Raw genomic sequence first — 22,901 nt, 5'->3', positions numbered from 1 at the left:
GAGTGCTGTGAAATGTGTAAACCTGATGATTCACAGACCTGTACCCCTGGGGATAAAAATACATTATATGTTTATTAAAATAAAAAAAAATAAAAAAAAGATACTCTGTGCTCATAGATTGAAATAATTAAGATTTTTAAAAAGTCTATATTACCTTAAGCCATCTATAGATTAAATGAAATCCCTATCAAGTATGAAGCAGCATTTTAAAAACCAAAATAGGATAAATAATGTTAAAATTGGTCTGGAACAACAAAGATCCTAAATAGCCAAAGCAATTTTAAGAAGGAACAAAGCTGGAGGCATCCCGCTCCCTGATTTCAAATATTACCAAGCTATAGTAATCAAAACAGTATAGTGTTAGCAAGAAATCCAACACATAGACCCATGCAACAGAATAAAGAGAAACACAGTCATGCATGTATGAGAACTTATGTTAAAGAAGACCAGAATATAAAATGGAGAAAGGAGAGTCTCTTCAATACATAACATTCGGATAACTAGACAGCAATATACAAAAAAAAAAAAAAAAAAAAAGAAAAAAGAAAAAAAAGAAAGAAAGAAAGAAAAAAAAAAGAAAACTCAGACTCCTCTCTTTTATCATATACAAAAATCAACTCAAACTTGGTTGAGGACTTCAATTTAAGACTTGAACCCATGAAACGCTCATTTAAAAAAGAAAAAAAAAAGGAGGTGGTAAATTCCAGGACACTGATCTTAGTGATGATTTTTTTTTGTGACTCCAAAAGCAAAAGTAAACAAAAGCAAAAATTAACAAATAATCAATAAAACTAAAAAGCTTCTGCACAGCAAAGGAAGCCACCAAAAAATCAAAAGACAACCGATTGCAGTAATTTCTCCCATTCAAATCATGTATCTTATTAAGGGGCTAATATCCAAAATATATATCTAAAAAATCTCATACAATTCAATAGAAAAAGTCTGATAAAAAAATAGGCAGAGGATATGAATAGACATTTTCCCAAAGAAGAGGTATAAATGGCCAACATGAAAACATGCCAAAATCACTAATCATCTTGGAATTGCAAATCAACAGCACAATGACCTATTATCCCATACCTATCAGAATGGCTATTATCAAAAACAAGAAATAAGGGGGCATCTGGGTGGCTCAGTCAATTTAGCATCTGACTCTTGATTTCAGCTCAGGTCGTAATCTCAGGGTTGTGAGATCAAGCACCATTTTAGGCTCAGTGTGGGCCATGGATCCCACTTTAGATTCTCTTTCTTCCTTCTCACCCTCTGCACTACCCCCCACCCCAAAAAGGCAAGAAATAACAAGTGTTGGCATAAAGAAAAGGAACCTTTTGTGCAATGTTAATAGAAATATAATTTGGTACAACTAATACGGAAAACATTACAAATGTTCCTCTAAAAATTTAAAGTAGAACTACCATATGATCCCGCAATTCCACTTCTGCGTATTTACCTGAAGTAAATAAAAGCACTAATTTCAAAAAGATACGTGCACCCCTATGTTTATTGCAGCATTACTTATAATAGCTAAGATATGAAACAACCTAAGTATCCATCAATGGATAAATGCATAGGGATGATATATATATACACATACATACATATGTAATATGTATATACATTATATATATAATTGAATACTGTGTTCTTTATATATAGGAATATATATATATATATACAAGGAATACATATATACACACTATAGATCTACGTATAGATATGAAGGTATTTAGGAATACTACTCAGCCATAAAAAGAATGAAATCTGACTATTTGCAACAACATGGATGAAGCTTGAGGGTGTTATGCCATGTGAAATATGTGAAATAGGTCAGAAAGAGAAAGAGAAATCCATGTAATATTACTTTTATGTGGAACCTAAAAAACAAAACAGTGAACAAAATCAAACAAAACTCATGGATACAGAGAACCAGAAGGGTGGTTGCCAGAGAAGAGGAGGGTGGGGGGTTAAGTGAAATGAAGTAAGTTTCATTTCAATTCTAGTTATGAAATAAGTAGGTCCTCGGGATGTAATTTTATAGGATGGTGACTAACGTCAGTAACATTGTATTTCATTGCATATTTGAAAATTACTAAAGGTAAATCTTAAATGCTGTAATCATAAACAGAAATGTTTTGTATCATTGTATGAAAACTGATAGTAACTACTTACTGTGGTAAACAATTTGCAGCATATATAAATACTGAATCATCATGTTGTATAGCTGAAACTAATACACTGTTATATGTCAATTACAGCTCAATAAAATATTCATAAATGAGGGTAAAATTAAAGAAAACTTTATTTTCTATAGCAAAACACTGCTTGGGATAAGCAAAGATAGAAATCAACTTACTGTTTCTGTCCTTACATCTGGAAACAAAATACCTGTGTGGAAGGAGTATATTGATACCTGCATGTCTGCTATACTGCCCAGGGTTTGGGGCAAAAGATGTTTCAACTGTTAAAAATTAGGGGGGGGGGCGGTGATGAGGGGTAGAGAAGGGACCCTTGCATTACAGTATAGAACTACTTTCTTCATAGATGTTGGTATCAACAATTCTTGATGATAAAATGAAAAACTTTTTTTTTTTTAAAGATTTTCTTTATTTATTTGACAGACAGAGATCACAAGTAGGCAGAGAGGCAGGCAGAGAGAGAGAGGGGGGGAAGCAGGCTCCCCGCCGAGCAGAGAGCCCGATGCGGGGCTCGATCCCAGGACCCTGAGATCATGACCTGAGCCGAAGGCAGAGGCTTAACCCACTGAGCCACCCAGGCGCCCCGAAAAACAGTTTTAGATGATGCCATAAAGTTGCTATTTCTCAAGAACCAGCTCAGGAGCACATTTAACCATGGTGTGAAATGTGGACAAAGAACATAAATCCTCCACTAAGAAATCAAAAGGTAGCAGGGGAGGGCTTTGCCACAGGGTGCTTTAGCCAAAAGGGGCATTGCAGGAATAGTGTCAAGAAAACGGGATAGATTTTCCTTAGTGCTTTGAAGATCAAGAGCTCAAAACCTTTAAGTAAAAGAGTTCAGGGTCCCCAGAAAAAGAAAAAGGAAACATAGCTTCTGTGACACAAAGTCAGTCATTTTAGTTACCCAGTTGTTTTCTGCGATCTATATTCGACTTGCCCAAGCACACGTATTGCAGAACTCCTAGAAAATGTCAGAATTACAAAAAAAAGAGTCTTGGTGGTTAAGTACTTTAAGGGGAAAAAGGGACTGCAAAAAATGAATGGTCTATCAGACAAGGAAAGAGCCTAGCCGTATCAGAGACACTAAATGAGTAGAAAAGCCTCAGTGCTGGGTCAGAAGTAAGCGAGGCCCTGCATTCCCTGCCTGAGATAAGGAGCCCTAAACCCCATCTAGTTAATTATTTACTTTTTATTTGGCTTATTTCTTTAGTGTCAACCTGTCATTTAAATTCCAGTTTGTGAACATACAGTGCAATATATAGTTTCAGGTGTAAAATTTAGGTATTCATGGTTTACATACGACACCAAGAGCTCATCACAGCCGGTGCCCCATCTAGTTTCTATGGTCTCTCGGAACATGTCCATAGCCCCCTTCCCTTCCTCCTACCTCTGCTTCATTATAATGTTAAAGTCACCACTCAAGGAGCACTACAAACCTCACCAACATAACATACAACGCATGTAGAGGCACGTTTCCTAAGCACTCACGCATGACATCACACGCACCTGGACATGCAATGAGAACACTCCCTTTGGTGAACATTCATCTTCACCCTAAGTAAAAGAAACCCACTCCCCCCAACTGGGGAGTCACAGCTTTGTAACTTCTTCCCCAACATCATCTTTGCTGCAAAAATCATCCTTTGTAATGACAACTCTACCTGGTATAGTCACTGTCACTAACTCACCAAGAAGTGAACTTACATTAGTTCTTTCACAATATTAGGCTTAGGAGACAATTTTTAGTACAGAAGTGAATTAAACAAGTCTCTGCAAGGCCTTGGAGAAAATGTTTTGGCTTCAGATGGCAAAATCCTCTGAGTTAAATGGAAATGAAATCTTATGGAAAATCACGTTGACCAAAAACCACTTGAAAATTGTTTTTTTGTGCTTAGACTTGAGAGTGCAGAAGGAACTCAAGTGTCAAGTCTTATCGAAGGGAGGGAAGCCCTACAGGACAAAATGAACATTTAGTTTCCTTTCTGGACTGAGCAAATATAACCCTCTTTCTGAACCTGTGGCTTGGCCAGAGTAGTGGACTTTGAGAGAAGAAAATGCCAGTGAGCTGTAGTATGTAGTCTGATGACCTTCAATTTGAGATGACTGCTCTGTCCTAAGCCAGCAGTGTATTTCTGTCACAGTTCCTGTTAAGACTGTCTTGCCATTCGTAAGAAAACAGTGAATAGTTTGCTACTGTTTTCCATTCTTTTATGTGTGAGCAAGCTGCTGTATTTAACAAGCATCCTGAGCAGGAATAGAATTTATTTCATTTCAATTGAAAATAAATCCCTTTGCATTTAACTCAATCTTGCCTGAGAATTAAGTATTTTGTGCAGCAAAAGTAGGCACAGGTCTCACGTTAAAGAAATTTCAATTCTTTACCCGTAGCACAAAAATACTTTTTATACATATACAAGCTTGTAAAAGGAGTTCATGGAAATAAAGAGTTTATACTGTAATTCTGTAATTACTATGCCTAACAATTCACTTCTATGATGCCACTCCACAAGAATGTTTTTTCAAAGTCATATAAATTTGTGTCTTAGACTAATTTGTTTTCACATTGTCTTGGATTATGGCTGAGTTAAAATTTGCTATTGAACACTGTCAAGAACATTAATGAAAATAAACTTCGATTTTACTTCAGTAATTTAACAAAAACTTAAATTTACCTTATGAATTTTAAAAATTTATACAAAGAAATAAAATTAAGAAAAGCCAATTCTTCCTAAGAGCCTTCTTTGTTCTTCCCAAGAAGTTTGCCTTTAGTTTTAAGAGTGGGGAGCCTTGAAACTGATGCTGAATAAATCATGTACAATTTATCTACTTCATTAGCAACTTGTATAGAAGAAATTTATGAAAAGAATTTAAGATCTAATTGAATACATTTTTTTTTTGGCATGGAAGAACTAGAATTTCAACGACCTGCCTTTGTGACATAAAGTGAATATAGTTTATGGTGATGGTAAACTACATAGAGAGAGTGAGCTAATGAATTGGCTGAAAAAACTGCATCCACAGGAAAATGTCCTTCTCTCCCTAAAATAGCAGTGGAAATTATTACTGCAATATTCTATCTACAAATTAGTGACCTCATTAAGTTACTAAAAGCTGTGAATATAATAACTTCTTGTGTGGCTGAACCTAAAAATTACTCTAAAAACTTCCCCTGAGTGAAATGATGAAGAAATATTGCTCTCTATTATAGATTGTATAGATAAATTACATGTATACAAATATACAAACTTGGAGGAAAGAAAGAAAGAAAGAAAGAACATCTTTTTCTATTGTAATACCCTCCCACTATTCAAGTACTCCAGTGTACACCTTCCAAAAATCAGGACAGTCTTCTACAACACCATCATACAACCCTCCCACTTAGGAAATCAACGTTCCTGCAACGTTATGTTCCAGTTCAGAGATGTCCCTGTAATTTTGCCACCACTGCATGAATGTGCCTTCTCCATTTCTAATCCAGTCTTCGTTTCTAGTCCAGTCTAGCCCAGGAAACAGTTGTTCATGATGTTCATGTTTCATAAGTTTTCAGTCTGAAAGAGTTGCTTAATCTGGCCTGTCTTTTATATCCGTAACAGTCTTGAACATTTGCAAGTTTTCACATTATAAAATGATCTCTCACCTGAGTCTGGAGCATGTTTTGTCATACCCAGACTCCGACTTCTCCGTGGTAAAGTCGTCATTGTGAAGAGAGCTATTTCAGTATTACACCAGCACACTGATCCTTAACAAAGCTCCAGCCACCATCATTATTTTCCCCAGTTATTAATGGCTCGCATTACTTCCTTATTTTGTTACCTTATTAAAGAAGAATTTTCTTTAAACTTTTATTTTTGTGTTTATATATTTGTATCAGTATGAACTCATGAGTTCCTGTTTTATGAAAGGGGGTATAATCTGATACTTTTAATTATTTTGATGCCCAATTGTCCTAGATAATTCTCACTGAGAGAACCATCAAGTAGGCTTTTATACACTTTGATGTGTCTTTATCATTCTTTGAGCACGTCTTTGCTTTCTGGTATAAGTTATTCCTGGACAAGAAGTCGTGTTAGTGCTGGTGATATTTAGAAACCAAAAATAATGGTAAGTGGCTGTCAGTAAGCCTGCACTCATCCGTGAACACACACACACACACACACACACACACACACACACACACCTGATTCTCATTATTCATAACATAAAAATAGACTTTATTCTATGAAGTCATTGCAAGTCCCAAATTAGGAAACACTGAATCATTGTCCCTGTGGATACAGGGTTAATTTCCCAGCAGCCTCTGGTCACATTTCCACCAACTGATCAATACACGACCACGTTCTCTGTGTGTTTCTGGTTGAAAACCAATTTTTAATATATATTATTAATTCATTAAGCTATAACTCATGATAACAGTGTAAGTTTAACCTGAACAAAGCTTATCTAAAACACGTATTTTTTTCCATTAGGCACATCATAGTTACTTTGTACTAGGAACACTAGAGATGGAGTGCAACTGTCCTTCAGAACAATATATTACTTAAAATATAACCCATGGGAAATTTTACTAGTTATCAAGCACGTTTAGATATAGCTTTAAGAAAAACACATACTGGCAACAGGTCTCTGGGGGAGAGGACGATATACGGCCTTGAAGCCGAGCAGCTGGGAACGCCCGCTCAGGGCAGAACGCTGCCTGCTTCATTTTTCCGTTATCCGCCCCCACCCCCCCCAGCACCTATGGCTGGTTAAGTAAGTCCTTTGAATGTGCTTGTTCAACTATAAACTTTATACTGCTTGTTCAGACTTATTTCACCCTCCTTCTTTTTTTACCTACGAGGCACACGACTAATGTTTGGCCACCTTCGGCTCTTTTGTTGGTTACTGTCTATATCTAATAAAAGCGGGACTGAGGAGTTGTTCGGGGCAACAGTCTTTTCGACTGTGACAACAGTAGACCGCAGCTGACTCGTTTGTGCCTCATTCTTCTCCCGTGCGCCGTCAGGAAGCGGCAATGGAGGGGCACCTGGGTGGCTCATTCGGTTAAGGGACCAACTCTTGATTTTGGCTTACATCACGGTCTCAGGGTTGTGAGATCGAGCCCTGCTTCAGGTTTTATGCTGGGCGTGCAGCCTGGTTAGGATTCTCTCTCTCCCTCGTTCGCCCCCTTTCCCTTGCTCTCTTAAGTAAAAATAAATGAATTAATAAGTTAATTAATTAAAACTAAAAAAAAAAAAACCACTAGACAGACCTTCGGCACTATGCTTCGGGAGCCATTTTAAGCAACAAAATCTGCCCCCCTCTCCAAGTACAGACATGTGAAGACCATGGCACTAAGCAGACTGAAAAAAAAAAATCTGTTCACACTGTGGGCATTTAAACAAAAAGCAGAGCATTGCTTTGTTCGCCCTCAGTTGGCAACATGCAAGTTAGAAACTCTGATTTTTTTTTGTGACTCTATTCATGTCTGCAATTCACTATGAAAAGACTAGATTGATTTCGGGGTTAAAAATAAATTCTTGCAAGCAAATGAATCCTGAAACATGTAATCCATGAGTAATTGGGATTAAGTTGCATATTTAAAAAGAAGATAAGTGTTCGTACCCGTATTTTAAATTCCAAACCCAAATCTTTGAATCCTTTGTTAGTGCATTACCAAGTGTAAATCCAACTGTTCCCAATGTATTGACTTATTTGCCCAATCAACAGACTTGACGCAATGTAACCAAACTTCTATCCACTCTGGCCACCTTCACTACCTAACCTGCAGGGGCCTGTCCCCCAAGCCCTCCAGATTGGGGACCCCTGAGCCACACCCTAGGACTCCACCTGCCACCCAGTAGGAAATCGTGCCATTCGGAGCTGCGCAAAACCCTCAGAGCAGGAGAAACCTGCACGCCCCCTCTGAGGCCACCCCTACCTTCGGTGCCCCAGCTGGCTGCAAACATGGAGGCTGACACTCAGCCAGCTCCCATCCCTCAACTCTGCTGTGGGAAAGCTCCCCTGTGCGGGGACCCTTGGGGGAGTCACGTGAGCCTGGCCCGTGTTCCTGGATGGCCGCGAAACACACCTAGCGAGAAAGCCCTCTAGACCGCAGGCACCAGCGTGGCACAAATCACCGCCCAATGCCAGCCAATTCTCACGAGCTTTTTGCCCAAATCAACATTGATTTGGGCAGAAAGCTCGTGAGAATTGGCCGGAAAGCGCTGGTAAACTTGCTTCCGGGGGCTCGGGCCTGCAGTGCCGCCGCCTGGGACTGGCCCAGGATTCCAAGTGGCTGCGGCCTGAACCCTGTAAGAAAGCCCTTGACGAGCCAGGCGCACGCGAGGCCAATGCTTCCCACTACTCGGCCCCCTCGGGTGCCCACCCCGGCGCTGGCAGATGGGGCCTGCCATGCCCTTGGCCCTCGGTCTAACCCTTGGTTGGGTTTTCAAGCTTCCGTGTCCAGGGGCCTGTCCCCCGAGCCCTCCAGACTGGGGACCCCGGAGCCATACCCTATGATTCTGCCTGTCCTCCCTGGAGGAAACCATGGAGCTGCACAGAACCCTCAGACCAGGAGAAACCCTCATGCCTACCTGAGGCCACCGCCACCTCCAGCGGCCCGCCCTGGCCACAAATCCCAGAACCTGACATGCCACCTGACCCCCATCTTCGACTCACCCCCCCCCGCCCCCACCCCAGGATCCTGCCTCAGTGACAGCAGATCGGGTCTTCCAAGCCCATAGGCCCTAACCCTAGGTTGGGTTTTCAGGCTTCTGTCCCCAGGGACCTGGCCCCCAAGCCCTCCATATTGGGGACCCCTGAGCCACATCCCAGAAGGCCCTTCCCTGAGGGCCCTCACAGAAGAAAGCTCCCCGGGGGGCAGCTTTGGGGGGGGGGCGCAATAGCGCATAGGGCTTGGGCTTTTTTTTGGCAGAAGGCGGCGCCAAAGGTGAGGGTGGCTTGAGGTGGGCATGCAGGTTTCTCCCGCTCTGAGTGTTTCCCGAAGCTCCCAAGGGCACGGGTTCCTCCTGGGTGGCAGGCAGAGTCCTGCCGTATGGCTCAGGGGTCCCCAGTCTGGAGGGCTCAGGGGCCAGGCCCCTGGGCACAGAAGCCTGAAAACCCAACCAAGGGTTAGGCCAAGGGCCTAGGGGCATGGCAGGCCTGAACCGCCAGCACCCTTGTGTGCACCCCAGGGGGCTGAGTAGCAGGAGGCACTGGCCTCACGTGTGCCTGGCTCGGAGAGGGCTTTCTCATAGGGTTCCGCTGCAACAACTTGGGACCCTGGGGCCAGGACCCGGCGGCAGCCCTGTGGGCCAGCGCTGCCAGAAAAGTTTGCCCGTGGTTTTCCAGCCAATTCTCACAAGCTTTCTGCCCAAATCGAAATCGTGGTCTAGAGAACTTTATCGCTAGGTGTGTGTCGTGGCCATCCGGGAATAAGGGTCTGGCCCTTGAGGCTCCCCCGAGGTTCCCCACGCAGGGGAGCTTTCCCGGGGCAGAGTTGAGGGAGGGGGTCCGTCTGAACATCAGTCTGTGTTTGCAGCCCGCTGGGGTGCCATGGTGGGGGTGGCCTCAGCGGGGGCAAGAAGGTTTTTCCCGCTCTGAGGGTTATGTGTAGCTCCTAATGGCACAGTTTCCTCCTGGGTGGCAGGCCTCCCGGGATGTGTCTGCTGAGCCACCAGATTGTGGACCCTGGAGCCACACCCTAGGATTCCACCTGCCATCCTAGAGGAAACTGTGCCGTTCAGAGCTGCGCAGAATACTCAGACCGGGAGAAACCCGCATACCTCCCGGAGGCCACCCCCACCTCCGGTGGTGCCCCCTGGCCATGATACCTGGAGCCTGAAACACCACCTGACCCCCATCCTCAACTCAGACCCCCACGGACCTGCCTCAGCGCTGGCAGATCGGGCCTGCCATGCCCCTGGGCCCTAACCCTACCTATAGGTTGGGTTTTCAGGCTTCCATCCCCAGAGACCTGGCCCCCAAGCCCTCCAGATTAGGGACCCCAGAGCCAAAACCCAGGACACCACCTGCCTCTATCCAGGGGAATTCCCAAAGACTCTCCTTCTGACTTCACCACCCATGAAACTGCCGAGAAAATACAGCATGTCCAACTCTCTAGATGGTCCACTGAGTGAAACTAGAAAGTCAAGCTTCCCTTTTAAATCGTCCAAGGCTCCTTGGAGTCATTTTGAATTTTCCCTCTGCCCTCATTGGAACTGTTTGGGTGAAAAGACAAATCCATTAGGATACATCACCTTTGAAAAAAGGAGAAGCCATCATCCAAGTCTCTATCTGACCACAAACAGCCACCTCACTCTAGATGCTGGCCATCCCATCACAGCCTAGGCCCAGTGGAATAAACACTGTTAGAAGAAGGAACACATGTATGTTCAAAACACACACCTCCATCTCACCTTCCCTTTCGAATCCAAGGGATTGCATGGTAAAGAGATGTTCCATATACCTTTGTAAGCCAGAAATGAACCGAGAAAATGGGATCCCCTGCCATATGCTCCCTGCAGGGAAACTCGGGAACTCTAGAGTGGCGCCCACTCTAGATGGCTGACATCTGCTTCAGTGTGGCTTTGTGGCTCCACTGGAGACCAGAGAAAAGCCCAGGAGGTTTGGGGTGAAAAGAGAAGTTTTACCTCCCGTCCTGGCATGGATGTGACATTGTGCCTAATGGGCCTGCTGTTTTCTCTGAACGCGGACGTCCTGGGACAAGCTGCATGACTGACTCTGTTGCTGATTTCCAAACTTCAGGTCTCGTGGAGCCAGAGTGAAGAAGGGTTGTCAGGCGGGGAAGGCAGGCACCTCCCACCTACAGCCTACACACCTGCTCCGATTCCTGGGAGGAGAGACACATGCTTGTTTCTTCAGTGGTAATTAACTTCCTTCTAAAGCTGACCAATGCCTTTGTCCTTTTTGGAGAAGCAAATATACTCTCCCAAACAAACACTCAACTCTTCGCTTCCAAATGCACCATGGCCGGGTTTGGTTTGCCTCCGGCTCCAGACCCCCCACTGGGAGGACCCTCCTGAACACTTGACAGCACACTGCCAGCAAACCTGGGAAAACGGGGCACAATGTTGAGTGGGGGCCCGGCTCCAGGGATTGTTACCACCACTCTTGAGCCTGGAAAACAGAAACTATACAGCTCACCACTCCCTCCTGTAAAAACAAGCAGAGCGTCCCCTTTCAGGGTTTCTCACCCAGCACCTCACCACTGCACTCAGAGCCAACAGGCTGCCCTGACTCCTCGTCCCATGTTTCCCACTGCAGCTCGCCACTGCCTCCAGTGGTGGCAAGCGGCATTACCATGCCTTCCAGGGACTCTCGCACCACAGCTCACCACTCCCTCCAGTGGCGTGAACCTGCACTGCCCGGTCTTCCAAAGACTCCTAAAGCAGCTCCCAACGCTTCCGCAGGTCTAAAGCCACACTGGCACTGTTCCTCCAGATTGGGGACGTCTGAGCCACACTCCAGGACTCCACCTGCCACCCGGGAGGAAACCGTGCCATTCGGAGCTGCGTAGAACACTCAGAATGGAACAAACCCACATGTCTCCCTGAGGCCACCCTTACTGTCGACGGCCCTCCCTGGCCACAAACTCACAGCCTGACCTGGTTCCTGATGCCCGCCCCAACTCAGCCCCCTGAGGAGCCTTCCTCTGCACTGGCAGATCAGGCTCGCCTGCCCCTAGGCCCTAACCCAAACCCTAGGTTGGGTTTTCATGCTTTCATTCCAGAGACCTGTCCCCCGAGCCCTCTAGATTGGGGACCCCTGAGCTTCACACCAGGACTCTGCCTGCCACCCAGGAGGAAACTGTGCCATTCCAAGCTGCGTAAAACCCTCAGCGTGGGAGAAATCGCATGCCTCACTGAGACCACCCCACATCCGGCGGGCCCCCCTGGACACAAAACCCAGAGCCTGACATGCCGCCTGACCACCGTCCTTGACTCAGCCCCCCAGTAATCCAGCATCACCGCCGGCAGATGTGGCCTGCCAAGGCCCTAGGCCCTAATCCTAAACCTAGGTTGGGTTTTCAAGATTCTGTCCCCAGAGACCTGGCCCCCAAGCCCTCCAGATTGGGGACCCCAGAACTCTGGGTCTAGGGACCAGACTGAGCCACACCCCAGAACCCCGCCTGCCACCGAGAAGGAACCTGTGTCATTCAGAGCTGCGCCAAACCCTCAGATCGGGAGAAACCTGCATGCCCCCCTTGAGGCCACCCCCACCTTCGGCGCCCCACTGGGCTGCAAACATGGAAGCTGACAGTCAGCCGGATCCCCTCCCTCAACTCTGCCCCCATAAAGCTCCCCCGTGCAGGGGCCCTCAGGGGAGCTGCATGGGCCCGGCCCGTGTTCCCTGATGCCTGCAACACGACCTAGCGAGAAAGCGCTCTAACTGGGGGTGCCAGCATGGGCCCAATCGTTGCCCCACGCCGGCCAATTCTCACGAGCTTTCTGCTCAAATTGATATCGATTTGGGCAGAAAGCTCTTGAGAATTGGCCAAAACCGCCCCCCCCCCCCACACCAAACTTGCTTCTGGCAGCGCCGGCCCGCAGGGTCACTGCTTGTGCCTGGCCCAGGGTCTTGAGTGGCCTGAACCCTGCAAGGAAGCCCTCTCCAGGCCAGGCACGCATGAAGCCAACACCTCCCGCTACTCATCCCCCTGGGGTGCCAGCCCCAGCCCTGGCGGATCGGGCCTGCCATTCCCCTGGGCCCTCTGCCTAACCCTTCGTTGTGTTTTCAGGCTTCTGTCTCCAAGGGCCTGTGCCTCAAACCCTCCTGATTGGGGATGCTGGAGCCACACCTTAGGAGTCCGCCTGCCACCTAGGAGGACACTATGCTGGTTGGAGCTGTTCAGAACTCTCATGGGAGAAACCCTCATGCCTCCCTGAGGCCACCCCCACATTCGGCATTCTCCACTGACTACAAACTCAGAGCATGAAGAGCTTCCGGACCCAGGTCCTTGATTCAGCCCCTAGGGGAACCCGCCTCAATGCTGGCAGATGGGGCTTGCCATGTCACTAGGCCTTAATCATAACCCTAGCTGTGGTAGCCAGGCTTCTGTTCCCAGAGGCCTGGCCCCAAGCCTGCCAGATTGGGGACCCCTAAGACTCACACCGGAACTCCGACAGCAGCCTAGGGCAAAATGATGCCATTTGGAACTGCGCAGAACCCTCAGAGATGGAGAAACTCGCATGCCCCCCTAAAGCCACCCCCACCTTTCATGGCCCCCTGGCCACAAACCAGGATCTGGTGCGTCACTGGATGCATGCCCACAACTCAGGCCCAAGAGGAGCCTGCCTCAGGGCCAGCAGATCCGGCCTGCCATGCCTAGTCCCTAACCCTAACCCTAGGTGGGATGTACAGGTTTCCATGCCCAGGGGCCTGGCCCCCAAGTCTGCCAGGTTGGGGACCCCTGAGACTCCCCCTGGGACTCCACCTGCCACCCAGAGTGAAACGGTGCCATTTGGAGTTGGGCAGAAACTTGAGCATAACCTGCCTGACGCCTGAGGCACCCCCAGCTTCAGTTGCCCCTCTGGACACAAACCCAGAGTCTGTTGTACCACATGACACAAGCACTCAACTCAGCCCACCGTGGAGCCTGCCTCAGCACCAGCAGATCGGATCTTCCCTGCCCCTAGGCCCTAACCCTAACCCTAGTTTGGGTTTTCAGGCTTCCATCCCAAGAGGCCTGGCCCCCATGCTCCCAAATTAAGGACCCCTGAGCAACACCCCAGGACTCTGCCCGCCACGGGGGAGGAAACCGTGCCTTTTGGAGCTGCGCAGAACCCTCAGAGAGGGAGAAACCTGCATGCTCCCCTAAAGCCACCTCCACAATCAGCGCCTCCCCCCTCCCGCCACAAACCCAGATTCTGGTGTGCTGCCGGACGCATGCCCTCAACTCAGCCCCCCGGGGATTCCGCCTCAGCGCCGGCAAATCGGGCCTGCCATGCCCCTAAGCCCTAACCCTAAGCCTAAATTGATATCAATTTGGGCAGAAAGCCCTTGAGAACTGGCCGGCGTTGGGCAGCGATTTGGGCCGTGCTGGTGCCACGGTCTAGAGTGCTTTCTCGCTAGGTGTGCGTCGAGACCATCTGGTAACATGGGCTGGGTCCCCGTGGCTTATTTGAGGGCCCCTGCCCAGGGGAGATTTCTGGGGGCAGTGTGGAGGGAGGGGGTTCAACTGAGTGTCAGCCTCCATGTTTGTGGCCTGGTGGGGCGCTGAAGGTGGGGGATGCCTCCGGGTGGGGGGCATGCAGTTTTCTCCCGCTCTGAGGGTTTTGCACAGCTCCAAATGGTGTGAATTTCTCCTGGGTGGCAGAGTCCTGGGGTGTGGCTCAGTGGTCTCCAATCTGGAGGGATCGGGTGCCAGGTCTCTGGGGATAGAAGCCAGAAAACCCAACCTAGAATTAGCGTTAGGGGCTAGGGGTATGGCAGGACCAGTGGGCTGGCGCTGAGGCGGGCTCCCTGGGAGGCTGAGTGGAGGGCAGTGGTGAGACGGGGCATCAGGCTCCAAATTTGTGGCTGGAGGGGAGCGCCAAATGTGGGGGTGGCCTCAGCGGGACATGCCAGTTTCTCCCACTCTGAGGGTTTTGCGCAGCTCCAAATGGTGCGAATTTCTCCTGGGTGGCAGAGTCCTGGGGTGTGGCTCAGCGGCCCCCAATCTGGAGGGCTTGCGGGCCAGGCCTCTGGGGCTGAAGCCTGAAAACCCAACCTAGGGTTAGGGCCTAGGGGCATGGCAGGCCCCATCTGCCAGCCCTGAGGCCGGCTCCCCAGGGGGCTGAGTAGAGGAAAGGGTTGGTTGGCCTTTTGAGGCGATTCTGGCCTGCCCTTGAGGGACTTCATGCTGGTGGGTCATGGAGCCCCATTAAACAACTTGTCTAGGTCAAGCTCATTCTTCTTCCTCCCTCTTTCCTTCCCAGACCCAGAGCACCTCTTTGTCCCCCTCCCCTCCAAGGATTATTATGAGGTGGTACAATTGTGGTCCCTTCTGGGTGACCAACCCTCTGGCCTAGGGGACACTGCCTCGGGAGTTCCCACTGGAGGAAGTCCCAGTGGATGGGATGGGACTGACATCTCCTTCGATGTGAAGAAGGGCTCTACCATCCACTGGCCATGAGCTTCCTTGGCTGGCTCCCTCTTCTGCTTGGCTGCCTCGGTGGCTTGAGACAATTCTCCACCAAGTAGATGCTGATCTACACCAACTGTGCACAGGCCTAGGGCACGGGTGGGCAGGGCAAGGGATATGGGGAGAGATGCCTCCTTTAGGGACCTCAGATTTGGGTTCTTTGGATTATGGAACTCTAAACAACCAACCAACTTTCAACAACACCCCCCATGTAGTCAACTGTCTTGTCCAGCCAGCATGCCAATCAGCTATTGAACAAACTTGCATCCAGAAGGCTTTCTGTCTATCCACTCATTCTCAGTCATGCCACACCATTCCATTCATCCGTCTTCCTTCAAATCCATCACCCTATTCACCCATCCTCCATCCGCTACCCGTCATGTATCAGTTCAACCAACCCAACCATTCGTCCTCTGTGAACACGGCCATTCCACCCATTCATTTCATTCAGTCATTCTAACAATCAGTTCAACAGGTTTGTCCCCATTTCTCTCCCATCTTCTCCACAGCACACCCATCTTCCTCCCCCACACCACCATCCAAGCTTCAGCAACATCATTCCGACTGGGAGAGAACTTCAATGTGACCTGCATGTCTCTGGGTGAGCCGGAAATTGCTGTGGGCTTTGTCTGGGGAATATCCAGGGCAGAGGGGAAGAGAAGGCTGCAGATGTGTGTCCATGGTGACGGTGTGTTGGCCAAGAGCACGAGAGTGAGGGTCGGGAGTGATCATGTCCAAGTGGAACCACTGCTGGACTGCTACTTTGAGTGACCTTGGGCCTCACGTGTCCTTGTTTAGTTTATTGTATAAAATGTATAATGTGATCCTTCGTTAATTTATCCAATAATAATTACTGAGCAGCCACCATATTCCAGACACTGTAGTTCGTGCAGACACCACAAGGATGAGGCACAAAGAGCTCTGGTTTCTGCTGTCTGCAAGCATACAGTCTACCTGGGGAGGAAGAAGTGGGAAATGACCATGATCATGGAGAGAAGACTAAACATCCCTGATGTACCAAGGATACATCAGGGCAACGTCATAGGAGCTTCTTAAGACAGAGTGGTCAGGGAGTCTTCTCTGAGGTGACATTCAAGCTGAGATCAGACTGGCCCAAATGGCATGAACACGGGGCTGGGACAAGTGCTCGGGCCTTATGCTCTGTGTATGTAGTAAGAGATGGATGAAATCCTTTAGCAACTGTTCCCCGGGCACCTGCCGTGGGTCAGACCTTCCTAAGGTGTTGTTGGACAGGTGGCAGTGATGTTCCTTCCTCTCAAAGACCGTACCCCCATAACCCTCAAACATCTGGAGAGCAACTGGGTCACGCAGTAGATCAGCCAGCACTGACAACTTCAAGAATCCTTAAAAGGGCTTCTTGGAAGAGCTGAAATTTGACCCGAGCCCTGCAGGGAGGGCTGGACCAACAAAGACACGGTGAAGGTGAGCTCTCCAGAGGCCTTAGGAGGAAAAGAGTGGGGGGTCATTCTCCCCCTTGTCCAAAATGGAAACTGAGACCCAGCAAGGGGAAAAGAAGGCACAGATGGTTGGGAGACACGGCTTTGCTGTACTAGTCCTTCCCCAGATATGTTCTTTGGAATGGTAGGATACCAAAAAGTACAGCCCCAAACCCCCCAAAAAAGTGTTTTGTTTTTTTTTTTTCTCTTACCTTGGAGACTCACAACTCTCACACATATGTGACAGACTCAGTGGTCTGAGTCTCTCCAATTTAATATTGCTTGACTCAGTGTTTCCCAAACAATTTTCATAATAGAACCCTTCCCCCTTGGGGAGGTAGCACCCATTAACAACCACACAAAACCAGAGTGCCTTACCGGGGGAGGAGGGGGTTGCTGCTCCCTGCCAAGCTACTTCCTGCATCTCCTTGAGTTGGAGAGGAGACCCTAGCTTGTCCCCAGGGACTTGAGAAGCTCACCTTTGCCACAAAGAACCTTTCCTTTCAGGTGCTCTGATCTGCATGTATGGATTGGACGAGTCCCCGTCCCTGAAGGAATACGCAGTGTCTCTCACTTGGCTGCTGGTGCCTGAGCCGGACACCTGGGCTGGCTGATGAACAGTTATTTTTTGTCCCGGCAGTTGGGCTGACCCCCCATCAGGGAGTAGGCCAGTGTCGTTCGCTGAGGAAGCCTGGTGCAGCAAGAGGCAGGCAGCACCCTGTATGTGGAAGAGGCCCTGGGCTGGGGACCCTGGCATCTCTACCTGCCAGCCCACCAACCTTCAGGGCACGGGAACTGCCACCATCTGTATCCGTGTGACCCGAAGCCCTCATGTCTCCCCTGCCCCTTCCTAGCTCCCTCCCTAGCTGCAGGCATGCTACTGTGGAGCAATGGGCCAAAACAGGGGTAGGTAACCATGTGAACCTTGGTATTTTTGATGCCAAGGAGTTGTTACTCTCAAAAGAATGCAAAAAGGACCTTTGCACTCACACCTTATACTCTGCCCGCACATCACTGTTTCCACACCTTGCACCAACCTCACAGCCTCCCTCCAAGCCCTGAGCTGTTCTGACGGCCAGTCTTCCCTCCAACATCAGCCCCCACTCCAAGGCTGGGCAGAGCTAGGGCCAGTCGGGTACCAGTACCCCAGGAGGGAGCCCAGAGCCACTGGCAAGTCACTCAGGCCACATATTGTCACATATTGCTCAATGGACCCTGGTTCCTCAGTGCCTCTCTCAGGAAAACACAGAGGCCAAATAAACACAATGCCATGGTTTCCAGGGCTTGTCTCCCCGGGGTGAGGGCGTGACCACAGTTTATCTCCCTGCCTCTGCCATAGGCTACATGAGGGAAGCCCTGCTCCCCACAACTTGCTCCTTCTCCAGCCTAGCCCTTCTCAATTAAAACGATGCTTTCTAAAGTACATTCTGCAGCCTGAAGTGCTTAGGTTGGGGTAGGACGTTGGTCAAAGGAGTTTTGAAAATGCTGGATACTCTGCTTCCTTCTTGGAAATTTGCAGTTCACATTAGCGCATTAAGGGTTCTGAGAAGTCCTGCACTTTGCAGATCTGTTTAACTTGACGGAATCTCGAGTTTCTCAGATTACTTGGCTATCAATTCTTTGCTTGGTCATGCCTATTAATGTGCAACGAATTAGCGTATCCCAGACAAACTTTGGGGAAAGATGCATGAAGTACATGTGTACTTCACTCCAGAGCTCTTCCCAAGGCTCCCAGATATATAACCTGTTTGCCCATAGCCAGAGAAGCATCTCCCTTAGCCCTACTAGGGGAGAAATGGAGAAAGAGAGTCACATCTGAATTCCAGAACAAGAAATGGCTGAAGACCAGGTCTGGTTTGATGGAGCTAACCTCAGTTCTACTGGACTGGCCTTTCTTACTTGCTGGTCTGGGGCTTGGGGCTGGAGCTGGGGAATCTCGGGCAAGGCCCTCCAGCTCTCGTGATTCTCAGTTTGCTGTGCTGCTGAAGAGGGATGAGAACTGGCTTCGAGAATCTTAGGTAGCTGACGGGAGGGAGTGTCTGTGAGAGCATTGAATTAAAATGCTCTGTGCAGGGGAGGGGTTCTCCGTACAGTGTCCAGCTGACCTGAAGCTTCCTGAGAAGAATATTAAATCCACAGACAGTCTGGGCTGCACGGACCTGCCGAGGCTGGTTCCTCCAGCCTCCCCTCTGCACTGATGGGGAAGCTGAGGGCCAGGCTCGGGGGTCCTGGCACCTGGCATCAGGCGTGGTAGAAGGAGTAAAGGTAGGGAGCAGGAGGAAGAGAGAAACCAGAAGTGGGTGGGTGGGGGGGGCAGGTAGAGGAAGGAGGAGAAGGTAAGTCACACGTCTGATTTTTCCAGAGCCCGAGGAGAAAAACAAACACAGCGAGCTAAGAGCGGGATGACAGCTGAGGTTCTGGCCCCGGCTTTGTGGGCTCCACTCCCCAACGTGGTTTCCTCATCTCTACAGGGATGAGGTTCTAGCTCTGGCAGCGAGGTGTCTCCAGACCCACGAGGTGGCCCTGAGACAGAGAGACCTGGAGGGCTGAGGGAGTGAGCCTCGCCTGGTCAGGGAGGAGGATCGCTGGTTTATCCCCTGGGCTGACCAGACTCTGGGACCAGAAGCAGTGGCATACCCCAGGTCATGCCTAGCCTCTGCCTTGGCTGGTTCGGGCCCTGGCACCGCCAGCCCCATGGCTCTCCAGCAACCCCTTTTCCAGCTGCCCACCTTTCCCTGTTAATTCCCAGGGTCTGGCCCACTTCCTCCCCTGTCCCCAGCCCCCTGTCTGACCTTCAAACAAACCTAGAATGGGACATTGTAGAGACTCAAGTATCATTCGTTCAGTTCCCCTGCCTGTTTTAGAGGAGGGGTAAACTGAGGCTAAGGGAGGGTCTGAGCAGAGGCGAGAACATCTGGGGAAAGCTACCAAGTCAGGACCAGGGGGCTTGTCTCTTTGTCAGATGGCCTCAGCAGCACTGCCCCCGGGAAAAGCTTAGGATGTTCCTGATTTGAACAGAGAGAACAGGGAGGGACGGAAGGACTCCTTTTGCTTGTTCCCTGGGCCAGCTCCAGGGAAGGCACATCTGGGGCCTTCCATCACCCCAAGGGTGATCCTGCATGGCCCAGGACCCCAGGCCTCTGGGCACACACCCTGGCTCCCACCTCACTCCTGCCCTCCGCCCTTCCTGGGACAAGAAGAGAGGCTCCTGCTGTCTTCTTCAGTAAGTCCTCAAGAGGGAGCCGTGACCACAGGCGTCATGGAGGGCCCAGGCTCTGGGCCCTAGCTGGCGAGGAAGGAGACCTCCGTGGGGGTGACAGAGGCCAGGGGGAAGGCAGGGGAGGCGTCAGTCCCGAGGACCCGGTACAGCAGCTCCTCCTTCTCCTGCTGGAGCTGTTGCCGCAACTGGGACTCCTTCTCCAGGGCCTCGCGGGCGAGAAGCAGGTCCTCCGAGAGCTGTCTGTGGGTGCAGACAGAGGCCCGTGTTGCCAGTGGGGAACAGCCTGGCAGCGGCTGCACCAACCAGCCCATTCCTCCAGGGGGCCTTCCACAGAGGGGCCGCCTGCCAGCATCAGGACCCCCACCACCCTGTCATCCCCCTGGACGCAAGGGGTCATTGGATCCCTTGACAGAGCAGAGTGGCCCTCACAGATAGACAGCTCTGGGTTCGGATCTGCCCACCACTTAGCTGTGTAACCCTGAACAAGTCCTTGACTCCTGCCAAGTTTCAGTTTCCTCATCTGTAAAATGGGAGTGATAACAGGTGGACAGGCTCTTAGAGTAATTATGAGGCTTAGATGAGATAATGTGTAAACAATTCAATGAATTATGTCTGACACATGATTGTGGCTCTCGTTTACCAAGCCTTTAGAATGGGTTCCTTCATTCATATATACTCATTCATTCATTCCTTAGGTCACCCCAGCTAGACATTTCCTGTCCCCTCTTCCTGTATCGGGCTTTGCAGTGGAGACGACTCAGCCAGGATGGGGACAGATATCAATCCGGACACTAAGACCGAGGTTCCTGGACAGAGCTGGTCTGCTGGGATTCTTGACTGTCAAGGAAAGAGGGAGCCACATTCCCCAGAAAGGACTGGGCCTGCCTGTTGGTCCATTTCCCGGGTTCTCCAAGACCCTCCCAACTGGAGATGTTGACCAAATGGTGGTGAGGGGAGGATGGGGGCAGGGGACAGCTACCTTGACATAACCATCTGGTTGCGGGCCCGGACATGGAGGTCCTCGTTCTCCTGCTGCAGGGTGGAGATTTTTTCCTCCAACATCAGATTTTTTTCTTTCTGTAACAAATCAGATGGCACTCAGAAAGCCACCGACCTCACATGGCACAATGGATGCCATCACCTCCCTCTTATCTGTGGTCACTGAAAACACTGACTCAGTCTGGACTCGATGTTACATTTTGTGAAGCAGTAAGATTACTTTAAAAAACACACCCGAGGAGTGAACACAGAGCTGCCAGTTTTTAATTTTGCCACGTGAGACGTAGCAAAAAAATATAGCCACTCCCATCTAACGTCTCCATCAGTGCATAAGGGAAAGGATATTTTTGGTTCCCCGAAGTCAGGATATAATCTATATAAATAAAATTACATGTGTCTGTTATGCTAGTGCACAAAAATGGTTGAACAAAATTCACAGGGAGTGTCTGAGATGGTCTGATTAGAATACAGGTTGTGCGGCACCCACGAGTAGGGAGATTTCTTCTGGAGTAACATAATCTCTCTCTGGATGCTGCCCTAGGTTCCCAAGGCCTCCCTTCTCCTGGAGACAAAGCCATCAGTGTGCTCAATGCCCATCACTCCCCAGGCCTGTCCTTGATGATTCTGGCCTCCTTTCTGTCTGATGGTTCAGCGTTGCCTTCTTCCCAGCCCCTGCCTGGCCCGGAACACCTGCCAGCCTCTCCCAATTAGCCAAGGTGACCCTGGGGTCACCCAAGTTAGAGCAGCAGGAATAGCTCAGAAAAGCCCAGGGCCCATATGAGAAGGGGCCCGTGCTTGACCCAGACTGGCTGCAGACCAGCCTCTGCTGTCTCCAGGGCCAGCATGGGTGGCAGGTCCACGCTGGTGTGGCCTATGCTGGAACCTCCTCAAAGGGCCTTCCCTCCACACCCTTTACAAAGAAAATGCTCAGAAAGGCCAAGCCTGAGGCTGCGTCGCCCCCAGCTGCCAGGCACAGACCACTGTTTCCATGAGGATCAGCCGCTTGTCCAGCTCGTGAATACGCTCATTCTTCATCTCGATGACAAAGTGTAAACTCTCCAGCTCCTGCTCCCAGAACTGGCTGGGGCTCCCATAATCCTAGACACGGATGTAGAATGATCTCATCAGACCAGCAGGCAGGGAGAGAGGGGTACGGGCTACCTGCTGCTCTCCCATTCTGCCTCCAAATCACTGTCTTCCTCTCCCCAGTCACCTCCGTCCCTTGGGGCTCACGGTAAGTGCTTAACGTGCTCCATCTCCTTCCAGCCTAATAATACGCTCAGCCACAAGCCCCGTTCCCACCCTAGATGAGGAACTGTAGTTCCGAGCGGTTAAGCTGCTCGTGCTAAATGCTAGGTTACCTCTTTGCACCTAGTTCCTTCTGAATCCAGAGCCCAAGCACATCACGACCCCCCATGCTTCTCTCTCAGCCTTGCTTTCCCCCTCAGTGACACGGGGACCCTCTTTCTTCCAGGTCCTTGTGAAAGTAAGAGTGTCAGGTCTAGCCCTGGCCTTGAAGAGGAACCGGATTTTCCCAGTGTCCAGACCCTGACCTCCCTGGAGATTCGAGAAGGAAAAGTTGCCAGGTTAACTGCCACCTGCCTGGATGTGCTTCTTATAGTCTCGGCTCAAAATGGACTCTTCTACCCTCTTCATCTTGGCTTGGAAGACCTCCAGCTGTGAGGACAGTCCATCGATGGTCTCCTGGAGAAGGGAGTGGGAGGGAGATGGCCAAAGGCTGGTTCATAAAGGCTGGAGGTGGACTTCTCACCCCAGAGAGGGCACGGTTTGGGTTCTTCCATGAATCTTCATCCTGCCCTACCCACCAATGCAGGCTTGATTTGTTTCAACCACTGCCTGAAACATACCAGCCCCATCTCTGCTCATAAAGCCTTTAAGGACTCCCA

General features: G+C 49.5%; 1 protein-coding gene and 1 pseudogene across 2 annotated transcripts in view; one reads left to right on the top strand and one right to left on the bottom strand.

Moving 5' to 3' along the window:
• The first annotated feature begins 15,154 nt into the window (after window positions 1-15,154).
• LOC308343351 (platelet-derived growth factor receptor-like protein) lies at window positions 15,155-17,629 on the top strand (annotated as a pseudogene). Its single transcript has 3 exons — window positions 15,155-15,396; window positions 15,828-16,006; window positions 17,476-17,629. The product of its transcript is annotated as a platelet-derived growth factor receptor-like protein (transcript).
• Window positions 17,014-22,901, bottom strand: part of CCDC69 (coiled-coil domain containing 69) — a 36,242-nt gene continuing 30,354 nt past the window's right edge. The window contains exons 6-9 of the mRNA XM_080803734.1: window positions 22,597-22,698; window positions 21,973-22,092; window positions 20,975-21,072; window positions 17,014-20,235 (exon numbers count right to left, since the gene is read on the bottom strand). Of these exons, the coding sequence (XP_080659860.1) occupies window positions 20,058-20,235; window positions 20,975-21,072; window positions 21,973-22,092; window positions 22,597-22,698 (498 nt within the window). The 3' untranslated portion in view covers window positions 17,014-20,057. The remainder of the gene's footprint in view (window positions 20,236-20,974; window positions 21,073-21,972; window positions 22,093-22,596; window positions 22,699-22,901) is intronic.

This window comes from Martes martes (assembly GCF_963455335.1).
Source record: "Martes martes genome assembly, chromosome: 5".
In the NCBI taxonomy this organism is placed as follows: domain Eukaryota; kingdom Metazoa; phylum Chordata; class Mammalia; order Carnivora; family Mustelidae; genus Martes; species Martes martes.
Note: the sequence above shows the minus strand (reverse complement) of the source record. Positions and strands in the feature narration are given on the sequence as shown.